The 14,171-nt window shown below is 38.4% G+C and overlaps 2 protein-coding genes across 2 annotated transcripts in view; one reads left to right on the forward strand and one right to left on the reverse strand.

The window, feature by feature from the left end:
* Positions 1 to 14,171, reverse strand: part of LOC131318785 (L-ascorbate peroxidase, cytosolic) — a 53,260-nt gene that overhangs the window by 25,591 nt on the left and 13,498 nt on the right. The window lies entirely within an intron of this gene.
* On the forward strand, positions 2,496 to 3,671 carry LOC131331596 (uncharacterized). Its single transcript, XM_058365626.1, has one exon. The coding sequence runs from the start codon at positions 2,496 to 2,498 to the stop codon at positions 3,669 to 3,671; it is 1,176 nt and encodes a 391-aa protein (XP_058221609.1).

Here is a 14,171-nt window from a genome sequence, read left to right on the forward strand (position 1 = left end):
TGGTGCTGCTCCAATTCGTCGCTGTAGTTCGGCGACCCAACTGCTTCTCCAACTGCAACGCCCTTTGATATGCCTCCGAAACTGAATACAAATCAATCATATTAAGTGCATCCTGGATCGGCGGCCGCAGTCCACCTACGTATCGGGCCATCTTCTGCTCTTCTGTTTCTGCGAGGTCGTTTCTAGCCACCAACTCATAAAACTCTCCGGTATAGTCATCAATAGAGCATGAGTTCTATCGCAAGTTCTGCAACCTCTGATACATAAGTCGAGAATAGTTGTGGGGTAAAAAGGCTGCACGCATATGCTTCTTTAGTTTCTCCCACGAACTAATCTTTGCCTTCCCTTGCCTCATTCTGGATAACTTGAGTTGCTGCCACCACGCAGCTGCTCTTCCTCGAAACCGGATAGCCACGAGAGGGACCCGTTTGTCCTCGGAAATTTCTTTAAACTCCAAAATCTCCTCAATGTTGTTCACCCAATCAAGGAAATCCTCCGGCGTCAGACCCCCATGAAATTCAGGCAAATCAATCTTCAAACCGGCTTCCCATCGGTGAGAATCATGGGCCCGGGGGACTATGATTCCCCTTTCCCTCCCATTTTGACGGTAAGAACCAGCAAATGGATTGATGATAGACTCATCATCCGAAACCTCCCCTTCTTCACAAGGGCGTCGTGGGTTGATCGGCTGATGGCGAGACAGGTTGGCGATCTCCAGGGCGTCAAGGCGTTGCAATATCGCCCCAAGCATACCCTCCAGTCGCTGCGTCTCTGTTCGTGCTTCTCGTGCTGTGTCATCTCTCTCATAGATTTCCTCAGCAGCGGCAGTCCTTCCTCCTCGTCCTCCTCGACCTCCTCGGGCCATAGTTAGGATAGAGTTGTTAGCTCTGATACCAGCTAATGCAGGGAAGCTATCGGAATAAGAAGTCTCACAGCAGGGAAAAACCCAAACAATAGAAATCTAGAGAAACCTCTCTAAGACTCTTTATTTCTGACAATAATCAATAACAACTGTCTTCTAATGTCACCCAAGGACTTCTTTTATACTAGAAAGCTAAGATAGGAAGGAATCAGCAAAACAAGAAGCTGAATCCTAGTGAATCCTTAATTGACTGAATAATTACCAAACTTAAAAGATCTGAGATAGGCTCAGATTTGACTACTAGAAAATAAAGAAACATGCCAAAACAGATGGCACCTAAATCATATTCTTCTAGAGATTTTCTTATTTGATAGAGCCTTCCATTAGGCGGACCATGTTCCACCTACCCCTTACGACGGTCCAACGACTCAAGATAGGCCGTAGCGACCTGATCTGGATCAGTATCCTAGGGTTTAGGCACTTTTATAGGGTATCCTAGGGTTTAGGCACTTTCATAGGGTACCCTAGGGTTTAGGAACTTTTAGGGTTTAGGGTTTTAGGCACTTTTATAAGGTTTTAGTGTCTCATTAATTGGAGGTGACCTGGTGGGAATTACTTTTTATTTTCTGTACCTAGTGGTAAAAAGCCTTCTCTTGTGTAATGGATTCTAGTGCCATAGTATTTGTTTACTCATTCAATACATCTTTAAATTTCCATGTTGTTTTATCACATTACCGGAAATTCATGAACTAGATTAGCAATTTATCTTAGATTAGTTGAGTTCTTCAACCTCACTACAAGTCCCTGTGGGTTCGACCTCACTCTTGCACTTCGGTACAATTTAAGTACTTGCGAGTACGTTAAAATTTTACAACACATCGCGCTTGCACCGGTCCTTACTCCTTAGTATAAGATATTTTAAGCTACAATCAACATTTACGTAAAGCAATTTGACAAAATCAACCACTTCTTATCATTTTCTTAAATAGTTGAATATGACTGGCATTTTGTGATTCTCTGTCTTTAAATGTAAATTCTTTATTACAGCCGGCCTTTCAAGCACAATGATGTGAACAAGTGGGGCCCTTGTTTTCATTTTATTGAACAATTGAATATAACTACCACTTGCATACCGAAGTCTTTTTATTCCTATTATTTTTATGATGTGACCGGTACACTCGGGTTTGCTACAACCACAAACACTTGTACCAACAATTATACAAACTCTCTCACATGGAGTTTGTGGGTCCCACCACCTATATGTGGATCTCACATAGCCCAAGTGAGAGAGTTGGTACAAGTGTTTGTGCCTATATCTTTTCTCTTTAGATTCTCGCATTGATCGAGAAAGATTTTTATAAGACTTGTAAGTTATTAAAGCTAGGTTTGTTTATCTCGTAAAATAACTACATACAAACTAGAAGCTTACATTATTTAGGTGGAGGGGCACCCATTATAATAGGTGTTGTGAATAAGAATAAGAATAGGAATTGGCGTTCGTTAAACCATCTTGCTTATAAAATAAACATAGCATAGCGGGGCAGGGTTGTGCTGGAACACTTCATCAAAAAGTCATAGTAAACTTATATAGATAGAAAGCGGGAAGGGGGACAAGGAGGGAAAGGGAGAAGAAATGGAGTTGCCAAGGTTTGTGTTGTTCAAATCACTCGAGATTAACACATACTTACGATGCACCAACGAAAGGCAAGGTGACCTCCGTTTCGTCGAGGCAGAGGATTTGAGCCTGGACGTAAAGCATGAAGTTGTGATCGCAAAGTGTGAAGGTGGACTTGTCCACATAAGATGTTGTAAGACCGGCAAATACTTGAGAAGGCATAGTGAAGGAAGCGCTTCTCTTGTTGTGGTGGCTGACGACCTAGAGGAAGACCAATCCAAATGGTATTGTACGTTGTTCAAGCCCTCCCCCTATACCAAGGATGGAGTTAATGTCGTCCTATTACAATACTTCCACCGTGGGGAATGGTCATTCTTATACCGTAATAATGGTGGCTACTTTAGAGTGGGAGAACATCTACAGGTTAGCAAGGTGGGCCTCCACTTCATAGCAGTTGATTGGGTATTGTTGATGATCAAATTTCTCAAAGATGCTGATATCGAAGTTATTGTATCTGTTGAGAACAGGAAAATGAGGACGTTACCAAGGTTTGTAGTGTTCAGATCAACACATAACAACAAATACTTGTGCTGCGATGAGGATGAGCCAAACCTTCTCAGATTCAACGGAAAGGATTCTATGAGCCCATACTCAAAGCACGAAGTTGTGATGGCAAAGCGTGGAGATGGACTGGTCCACATAAGGTGTTGTTGCACCGGAAAATTCTGGAGAAGGCTTTCAGAGGATGACCATTGGATTGTTGCCGAAGCTGACGAAGCAGAGGAAGACTTATCGAAATGGTCGTGTACGTTGTTTTGGCCCTGCTACGATGGCAAAGAGTATGGTAATAGCGTCCAATTACAACACTCCCAGCTTGGGGAAAACACAAGCTTATACCAAAATTGCTTAACGGCAGGAAAATCACCACACACCACCACCGAAAAAGTGGGCCTAATTGCCTTCGACTGGGAATCGTTGGCGCCCAAATCTATACAGTACCCATCTGTTTATGAAGAAAATACATATATTAGAGGTGGTATATCCGATGATGACATCAGTACGAATATCAGAGGTGGTGTATCCGATGATGGCATCAATACGAATGTTGGTGGTGGTGTATCACTACGATTTTCGGAGGTGGCATATGATTTGGAAACTAGGTTCTGGATGTTCAATACAAAGCCGGCAAAGTAAAGCTGTGATAGAAGAACCATAACGATGTTAGAGAGTATCGCATCTATGGACCCTCACAAGACTTCACTCGTCCGTAATGGATTGCACATAAGGTTTAAAAGACTTATTGCATGTGCTAAATGCAGTCGTAATTCCTGTAAATTTTTACTTCTATCTTTTTGTGCTTACTTTTGCTTATGTTGTACAACCAAGTTTTTTTTTTTTCACTGGCAATGCGGTGCAATAACATTGTAATAGCTTGAGTGTTTTGAACTAATATAGTATATATGGTGCTTGGTCCGCAAATTTACAACCAAATGGTTAGCAAACGATGGTGTATTTGTACTCCATCAAATATTTGAAGCTGGGATATCATTTTTGGACTTTAACTATGACGTTCACTTTCTTACAAGTACACTTTGGAAATGAAGTTAGAGAAATGTCGAGGGCAGTTAAAATTAAAGTTTTTGGATTAAGTGTATTATAAAAGGCAAAGAGTGATAAACTAGTATGAAAGCTCACAATTCTTTGAGACAGTTGTTGTGGTTAGTAAACTTTTTTAGAAAATCATTTAAGGTTAAACTCGATGAGAAGAATAAAACAGTACAACAAAAGACGAAGGTAAAATTTTCTTAAAAACTACAAACACTCGTCTTTTTTTGCTTTCGGGTTTAGTAAATTTTTACACTTTTGATCATATTTTCATTATGTAAATTTATATTTTCAAAACATTTAAAGCAAAACTAACAAAAGTTAGGGGAAAAAAGAAGCAATTTTAATTTAAGACAAATGGGATATTTAATTATTTCCCTTGCTCAAAAAAATTGTTCAATAGGAGGACAAATTTATATTTCGATGTAAGGAGGTAAGAACTACTATCATCCAATATGGACGGCATTCATTCAGATTGCTCACGACATTTCCCATTGTTTGATCAATATCGCCAATACCTACATGACAATCTAAACAATACGGGTTTTCTATAGACAATGAAATCAATACGAATTTTCAAAGCAGCCAAAGGCAGTTGAAAGAATTTACCAAACAAAAAACGAAGGAAAGAATTATATATCCATCCAATGAGGGGGGGAAATGACACTCCCCTCAAAATTAATTGACAAGCTGAGTTTAGTCATATCAACTCCAAGACTCCGACACTGAACAAATTTCTCAATGAAGTAACGTAGGGTCAATAACTGTCACGTATTGAATTATCTACACTGATCGATCAAATGGGAAATAGAGGTATGGAATAGATAGTGATCTATCTTTTTATGCTTTTTCTTTATATAAATTATTATAAAGGTCGACAAAAAAAAAAAGAATAGGAATAAATTAGTCTATTCCAACATCTTCGATTAGTATCCAATTAAAGGCAGAGCACGCGCCTTCTTTTAATGATAGCATCTTCAGGATGCAAAAACTCCGTGTTGCGCAAAGTTTTTAGATTGGTTTAGAAGAGCTGAACGAAAAACGAGCTTAGTTTTTTTTTTTTTTTCCTACTTCTTTTTATAAAGAGAATGCTATTTAAAAAACAAATAGATAATGACTTCAACTTGTTCTAAAAAAATAAGATTCCGTGTGATAAGCTTTTGATATTCAGCAACCCCTCTTAAAAAATAATTGCAAAAATCCAAACATTTATCTATCCAGCCATGAGGTAGATCCGCAGCTATTCCTTCAATACGAAAATAATTATGCATCATTCGTACCTCGGGCAATTTGGAGAAGAAATAGCAGGCTCCCGGCCAACTAACTCAAAAAATAAAAGGAACATGAGAGCCATGCTAAGGTTTTTTTTTTTCTTACCCTCGCCATATTTTCAATTTTGTTTTTTCTCCAACAAACTAAATAAATGAACCATGCATCCCAACAAGACCACTACTGACGGGTCTTTATCAAGATTTACCACAATTTTCGCTAATCCCACCAATGCCCAAAAAAAAAAAAATGTAAGTGAAAATGAAGACACGGGGGGTCACACTTGTAAAATTAGTACGGTAAAACTGTGATCAGTTTATAACCTTAACTTATATTGTAAACTCTATAGACAGGATGTGATTATACTGGCATACGATTGTACCACAAACAAGACACAAATAATCATGCTACATCATCTTCTTTCATTGTGATTACGCTTAGAGAGTGCTAAAGTATAATTAAAACATTCGCAATAAATTTGCACACGCATCGCGCTTGCACCGGTTGCTAGCATAAGATACTATAAGCTACAATCTGGACTTACATAAAACAAGTTGACCAAGTAAGTCACTTGTTATTATTATTGCAGCCGGCCTTTACAGCAATGAAAGCAAGTGGGGCACTTGTTTTTTTTTATTGGACAATTGAATATAACTGCCACTTGCATACTAAAGTCTTTGATTGCTATTAATTTTGTGATCTGACCAATACTCGAACTTTTTTGGTTTCTATTTCAAATTGGAATGCAAGTTGAACAATTGTAATAATAATTTAAGTTATTGCCGATCAAAAAAATAATGATTTGAGTAATTTATGGAGTCATTGTTTTCTCTAAAAACATGTGAAGTAATGGTCACATGCCTTGGTTGGATTTAGAAACTCGCATCAACAGACAGTTTTTTTTTTTTAAAAAAAGATTGGTAAGATATTTGAGTTGGGTTTTTTTATTTATCTCATAAAATAACTTTACATACAACCTAGAAGCTTACATTATTTAGGTGGAGGGGCACCCGTTATATTAACTATGATATAATAAAAGAATAAGAATAGGAATTGGTGCTCTTAAAACCATCTTGCTTATAAAATAAATATAGCGTAGCGGGGTTGGAGCTTGATCTATACTGAGACAGCACTCATCAAATTAAAGTCATAGTATATATATATGCATACGGAGAGGGGAGGGGGAGGGGAGGGGGAGGGGGAGGGGGAGGAAATGGAGTTGCCCAAGTTTGTGCTGTTCAAATCACTCGAGAATAACACATACTTACGTTGCACTAACGAAAGGCAAGGTGACCTCCGTTTCATTGAGGCGGAGGATTTGAGCTTCGATGTAAAGCACGAAGTTGTGATGGCAAAGTGTGGAGGTGGACTTGTCCACATAAGGCGTTGTAGGACCGACAAATACTTGAGAAGGTACAGTGAAGGAAGCACTTCTCTTGTTGTGGTGGCTGACGACCCAGAGGAAGACCAATCCAAATGGTATTGTACGTTGTTCAAGCCCTCCCCCTATACCAAGGATGGTGTTAATGTTGTCCTATTACAATACTTCCACTGTGGGGAATGGTCATTCTTATACCGTAATAGCGATGGTTACTTTAGAGTGGGAGAACATCTACAGGTTAGCGGGGTGGGCCTCCACTTCATAGCAGTTGATTGGGTATCTTTGATGATCAAATTGCTCAAAGACGCTGATATCCAAGTAATTGTATCTGTTGGGGAAAGGAAAATGAGGACCTTGCCAAGGTTTGTAGTGTTCAAATCAGCACATAACAACAAATACTTGTGTTGTGATGAGGATGAGCCAAACCTTCTCAGATTCAACGGAAAGGATGCTATGAGCCCATACTCAAAGCATGAAGTCATGATAGCAAAGCGTGGAGATGGACTGGTCCACATAAGGTGTTGTTGCACTGGCAAATACTGGAGAAGGCTTTCGGAGGATGACCATTGGATTGTTGCAAACGCTGACAAGGCAGAGGAAGACTTATCGAAATGGTCGTGTACGTTGTTCTGGCCCTGTTATGATGCCAAGAAGGATGATAATGGCATCGAATTACAACACTCCCAGCTTGGGGAAAACACAAGCTTATACCTAAACTGTTTAACTGCAGGAAAATCACCACACACCACCACCAAAAAAGCGGGCCTAATTGCCATCGATTGGGAATCGTTGCCACCCAAGTACCCAACCGTTGATGACAAAACTACGAATACCTGAGGTGGTGTATCCGAAGATGACATCAAATATGAATATCGGAGGTGATGTATCCAATGATGGCATCAATACGAATATCGAAGATGGTGTATCAATACGATTTTCGGAGGTGGTGTACGAGTTGGAAACTAGATTCCTGACGTTATAGAAGAACCATAACTATATTAATGGGTATCATATCTATAAACCCTCACGAGACTTCACTCGTCCTCTATGGATTGGGTATAGGTTTAAAAGGCTTATTGCATGTGCTAAAGGCAATTGTCTTTCCTGCAAGCTTGTACTTTTATCTTTCTGTACTTAATTTTCCTTATGTGGTACAATACGGTTGTAATGGCCTGTGTGTTTTGAACTAATATAGTATATATGGGGGTGGTCAGTAAAGAGACTATCAAATGGTCAGCAAAAGATGGTGCATTTGTACCCCATCAAATATTTGAAGTTGGGATATCATTTTTGGACACTTTAGCTAGGAAGTTCACTTTCTTATCAAAAACAACTTCGGCAATGAAGTTAGAGAAATGTCAGCGGTCGTTCAAATTAAAGTTTTCGGACAAAGCGTATTCAAAAAGGCAAAGAAGGATTAGCTAGTGGGAAGCTAACAATGCTTTAAGATAGTTGTCGCAGTTAAATAATTATTTTAATAAATTATATAAATTTAAGCATTTGTCTTGAAGAGAAGAATAAAAAAAATAGAAAAATTGACAAAAGTAAAATATTTAAAAAAACACTAAAATTATATTTTCAACTTTCGTATTTAGTTTAAATTTTAAGTTTTAAATCATATTATTTATTATGTAAATTTATGTTTTCAAAACATTTAAAGCAAAGCTAACAAAAAATAGAAAGAAAGAAAATAAGAAAATTCAATTTTAGAAAAATGGGATATCTAATTGTTCCCCTTGCTCAAGGTATAACAAATGTAATTATACCCATAGGGAAACCTTCTGTGGAGAGAGATGAAAATTACCTCATATTTGCTTCTGCAGAAGTTCAAAATTGATTTAATTTTCCCAATGCAGCCTATTCTGATGAATAGTTTCAAAATTCCGGTAATCTCAGGAGGTCTGACCCGGGTTATGATGAGAAGCCATTCAATGACAGGATCCACGATTGTTATTCCATGTGCATTTCACACACTGATACATGTAGGAAACACAGAATTTGGGTAAGAACGAGCACAAAATTTTAAAGAACAAGGTATGTCACATTTATTTACTTATACAAGAAGCTTTACTGGGTGGGTCTCAACTTGCCTAGAATTGTTGTTTTGTTTTTTTTAACAGAAACGAAAGGAGGAGAATTTTATTAATCAAATGTAAGAGTTACAGAGATTAAATGGACAAGAGCACAAGATGGCATCACAGCATACGGATGACATCCCAAGGTTGGCACCCTACCCACGCGACTATCATATGCCACTCAAGCCCATGAAGGACACACAGTTGATGAGAAGACAACCAAAACTAAAGGCAGACAAAAACAGAGAACAAAATCCAAGCCATAACCCCAATATGGTTAGGCAAAGAGTCACAAGGTATCACCAACAAAACTGGAATTGCCCAAAATAAGACTGTCCCAAAACATGATTAAAATGCCACCTGAGTTTCTTATTGTCCCACCACAGCTGAAAAGATCAAACCTTAGCAGAGCACCAGTAAGACAGCAGCAGCAGCACAACATCACAAGTAGTACTGGTGGTTGTGGTCCAAACCATTCACAACATCATGCCACCTTTAGTAACACCAATTTCAGCTCCCAAATGATATACTTAGGACTGATAGAGCATTCTTTGATAACAGCAGCAATCACATGTCTGAACACAAAAAATCCAGGCTGACCTAGTCCCCATACTCCAGAAAACCCCTGATGACCAAACACTACCCAGACACAAACACAGCAAAACAAACACCACACAACCAAACCACACCACTATGAAACCCAAACAAGACACAAAAGACACACCAGACACCACCAAAGATATCTAGAAATGGTTCTACGTTTCATGACCATTCAACGTTCAAGTCATCTGATGGTTCACAGAAGTAAAACTCACACGTGACATTAAAGATGAAGGATCGGGTAAGGCCCCACTAATTGAAAATTAGTACATTAGTAGATAAGGTCAGGAAGACATACATAAAGTGCACATGTTAAGTGCTAGAAAAGCTAAACTGAAAGTGCAAACTCGAGAAATTAACTGAGAATTCTAAAATTCCAGTTGATTCATATTCACCACCTGATTTTGCATGTCCCTATTATGTTTTTGCATGCATCTTATCCTACTTCGGGTAACACCGCCTCCCTACCCAACCCCGAAGAGAGAAAACCCTCACCGCCCCTGTCCCAAACACTCACTAACCTTCTGTCTACTGGCTTTTCCTCAACCCACAGCGTAAAGGCTAATTGGATCCCTGGAAAATTGAAGCAAATTGTCATCCCAGCCCTTGCAGCTAAGCGTAGGAGACACTCGCTGACACAAGGTCCGTAGAGATCATACGTATATTGGGATCCATAAGCTAGTTGGGCTACAGCAATGCTCAAATATCAGCAGTTCAGCACAAAGAAAAAATTGCCTATACTCCACCATAGCTTGCCCGATGCCAAACAAGTTAAGCTTGTGCAGTATAGCAAAACATAGAGCATTAATATTGCACACATATTCGTAATAGCAGTTTAAAAAAATGGACTGCTTGAGCAGTGAACCCTCAACTTAAGATTAAGAATCCTGCATAAATTCTTGTTCATAAGTACAAATCAAGGATGCTCTATGAGAAAGTTGCTTCCTTGTTTCAAGTTAAGATCTCCCTGACCAGTCTCAGTTGCTTTATCATAGTTTGAAGATACAATATATAGACGTGCAGATGTGCGTTTCCCAAGGCATCAATAGCTATTAACTAAGTAGAAAATAAGACCGGCTGAACTTGGGTATAAATAAAGGAGCTACAATTGGTGCACCAGATAACATGACTTATCCAATCATCAAACCACTGAGATCTCGGGAAAGAGATTCTGATATAGCATTCAACTCTTCCATTTCTTTACCTACACTTATATTGTAAACTAGTTGCCAAAACGCGACAGTGATTGCATCAACCAAAACCCTTGACACCGAAATCATCTATAGTAAACTATAAATGAGGCCTAAACATGAATCTTGCTCAAATGTCGATTTAAAGTCATTCTGCAAAAACTTTAAACTATCCAATGAAAAAACCCAAAAAAGGAGCTCTGACAATAGACTGTGATTCGTCCATGAAAAGATACAGTTCCACAGCGTCTATAGCAGTGATAAATCATGGCTGGAAGGGAAGTCTCATTTGCGGTTTTGCAAAAAATATTCAAGCTTCTTCAGTTTTACAAGCGGAAAGAAAGGTTATTCGTTATGCTTGTGTTCTTGGTAAGACTAGGAACTTGAAAGGAATGAGGTTCAGGATGACCAGGAAATTCTGTTATGCACTTCAAAAGACGATCCTCCTTGGGACTGTGCATCTATAATCAATGATAATAGAGCTATGCCTTCGGAGTAAAGCAAATGAAGCTGCAAATTTGGTTATTACAGCCATTAACAATAACTTTTTGCCCCCTTCTCGGATTTTGTTATCTGTAGGGGATTTTCTTGTTTGTCTTTCTGTTCATGCCCTGCCTGTCTGAGGGATTGTAGCCTTTTGACTTTTTATGAGGATAAAAAAAAATCCTACATATACACATGCATATAGGAGTTGAAGCACATACCTCAGCAATATGGGTTTAGGACCAAGCATCTTCGATGATGATGATAATTTGTTTAATGCCATCAGAACTCTTGAATCCTATTAACCAAAGAAGCACAAAAAAAAACTTAGTTAATATGACATTCCCAATCCTCCTTAGAAAGATCCATTCTTGATCATTATTCATTGCTATGATTTTCTATGGCAGTTGCGAAACACAATAAAATCAAATCAAAACTTCAATAGTCAAACCTGAAGTAAACACCATTTCAACTAAAACCAAATTGAATAGGGGGAAAAACACCAACTCTCCAAAATGATGCACCCAACGAAATAAATCAACTTTATTCTTTTTTCCCAAAGAAATATTAAAGAAAAAAACCTGAGGCTGCCAGTGAGTTATTTGTAGTATTAGATATGCCGTTACTCAAGATTGGAGGTTATCTTAGAGCATCTTTAGCCCTTGCTTAAGTTTCCACCCAAACTCGCATCCTAAAACTTACTCCACCCGTTATATCAAGTTGAGTTTGCTCAAACTTCAACTGAAATCGAGAAAGGTAAAGTCTTTACTCAAAAAGAACTATTTTAAGAACTAAAGCTATTTTGTATCTTTTAATTTCACAACTATGGCACAAATGAATCTTTTACTCAAATTTATGCATGCTACAAATAATCTTTTGCTCAAATTTATGCTTACATTCCAGTTTGGCTAGTAAATTGCTTTCATGCATACTCGTACTCGGTTTGAGGAAAAAGAACGACATATGGCCTTCTATTGGGAAATAAAACAAAACAAAAAAGCGGAGTAAGATGAATCATAATAAGAACAAGAAATAAGGGAACGATTTCCAAACCTTTGTGATAGTGGTGGGTTTGTCCCGGGCCTCCCGAATAAGCGTAGCTCTTCGCTCCGATGGCTTCTGGGTTTGATTCTTTCAGGCGCCATTGTTTCTTTGACGTATGTAAATTCGCTGGGAGTATCTTTCGCATGGTGAAGAAGGGACCCGTCTACGGTGTGGTGTGTTTTCGTTAGTGAAAAATTTGTTTATGGTTGGAAAATTATTTGATATTTTCGGTAATGAATATTTTGTAGATAAATATAAATTTGTAAATTTTTTATTTATGATCGAAAAATTGTTAGATATTTTCAGCAATATACGGTAGTAAATAAATTATCGATAAATTTGTGAATAAAATTATTATAACAAAAAATATTGTTAATAATTTTTTTATTAGTGAAAACGAAATAGTAAAATTTTTAAAAAAAAATTATTTGTGAAATCGAGATAATAAAATGCGTTCAATTTTTAGTGGAAACGCCCTTCATTGTCTTTCGCTGAACCACCAATGTCAGCTAACGCAACAGCGTTACAGGGCGGAGGCACTACGAGTGGTCTACCTCCCCGCGCTTCTGTCGCGATTTTCGAGCTCTCGTGGTTCGCCCAAACTGACTGTTCGACGTGCCCCAAGCCCACCCACACAACCCTCCTTTCTAGCACCGTTCCTTCGTTCGCTTCACTCATCTTACTCCTCCCCTTCCTTAAACCGCGCTAGCACACCAGAGACTGATGATGATCCCACTTACCACGCCAATCCTACTTCGTGTACGCGCGAAGGGTAATCTTGCAAGACTTGCATGCTCGGTCCCCACGCTCTGGGTGGGAGGTAATTCCGACCCAATTTCTCTCGTTGAATTCAGTGGCTTTTTTAGCCACATCGGACGAAAGAGTGGATAGATCGTCTCTCTATCACAACGTTTCGAAAATCCGGGGATGAGATAAAGAACGGCCTATTTACAGAATTGAAATAATGCATACCTTGACAAAATACGCACATAGTACATGTATAGTTAGAGAGAGAGGGAGAGAGAGTACAGTGGCGCAGGATTCGGGAGGAGATTTCGGAGCGCAAATCGACAGTATTCGGGCCCAAATTGCTGGGAAGAAGACGTTAACAGCAAATTCGACAACGTGCAAGGGTTGTTTTAACTGGCACACGTGGCAGCAAGGTCATTCTTCGCAGCCAAGTGCGTAATTATTTGCGGCTAGAAGGCCAGAAGTACTGACTAATTCTTGGCGGTCAATGATAATTTTTCGAGGCCACAACTAATTCATAGCGGACAGATGTAATTCTGCACAGCAATTTTTCGAGGTCAAGAGTAATTCTTTGTGGCCAGAGGTAATTCTTTGCGGTTAATAGTAATTATTCGCGTTAGATTTTTTTTGTTCAATACAACTTGAACTGTTGGTAGATGATTTTGGGTTTCATGATCTGTATGGAATTGAAGATCGTAGGTTTTTTGTTTAAGCATTTTGGGTAGACAGATCTCAAACACTTCTCCTTATTTGGTTACATGTAATCTTTTGAACTATTTTGCTTTTCTATTTTTCTCGATCGGTTGAAGAAACAAATGCGATAGAAATGTCACTTTTGAATTAATAGACGTTCAGAAAATTGAATTCAAGTTGAAACCTGTATGATTATACATTCTTAGAGCATGTACACCAACAAAGGTAAAATTTGAGCTAAAAATGCTAATGAATATTGCACATTTTGTTATTCATCATTTTCAACACTGCACCAATATTATTCATTTTATCTATCATCTATTAAAATGTTGTTTTCTCTTTTTCAAATATTACATATACTACCCAAAACAGAGGAAAAAGGAGGGAGGAGAGAGAGAATGAAACAATAAAAAGGAAAAAAAATAGTGTGAACAGTGCTATAATGTACTCCGTAAAAGTAGAAAGTATTGTTCATAAATGCATTTTACCTACCCTTTTATCTAATATAGTGTAGTTATGTTTTTTGAGTTTTTCCTCTCAAAAGTAGCTAAAAAAGCATTTCACTTATGCTGGTGTACTTGCTCTTAATATCTCTGATGTCATT

Source organism: Rhododendron vialii, chromosome 1a, assembly GCF_030253575.1.
Source record: "Rhododendron vialii isolate Sample 1 chromosome 1a, ASM3025357v1".
NCBI lineage: Eukaryota > Viridiplantae > Streptophyta > Magnoliopsida > Ericales > Ericaceae > Rhododendron > Rhododendron vialii.

Excerpts from the sequence above, each read along its gene's own strand:
- LOC131331596 (XM_058365626.1), top strand. The coding sequence starts at position 2,496 with ATGGAGTTGCCAAGGTTTGTGTTGTTCAAATCACTCGAGATTAACACA.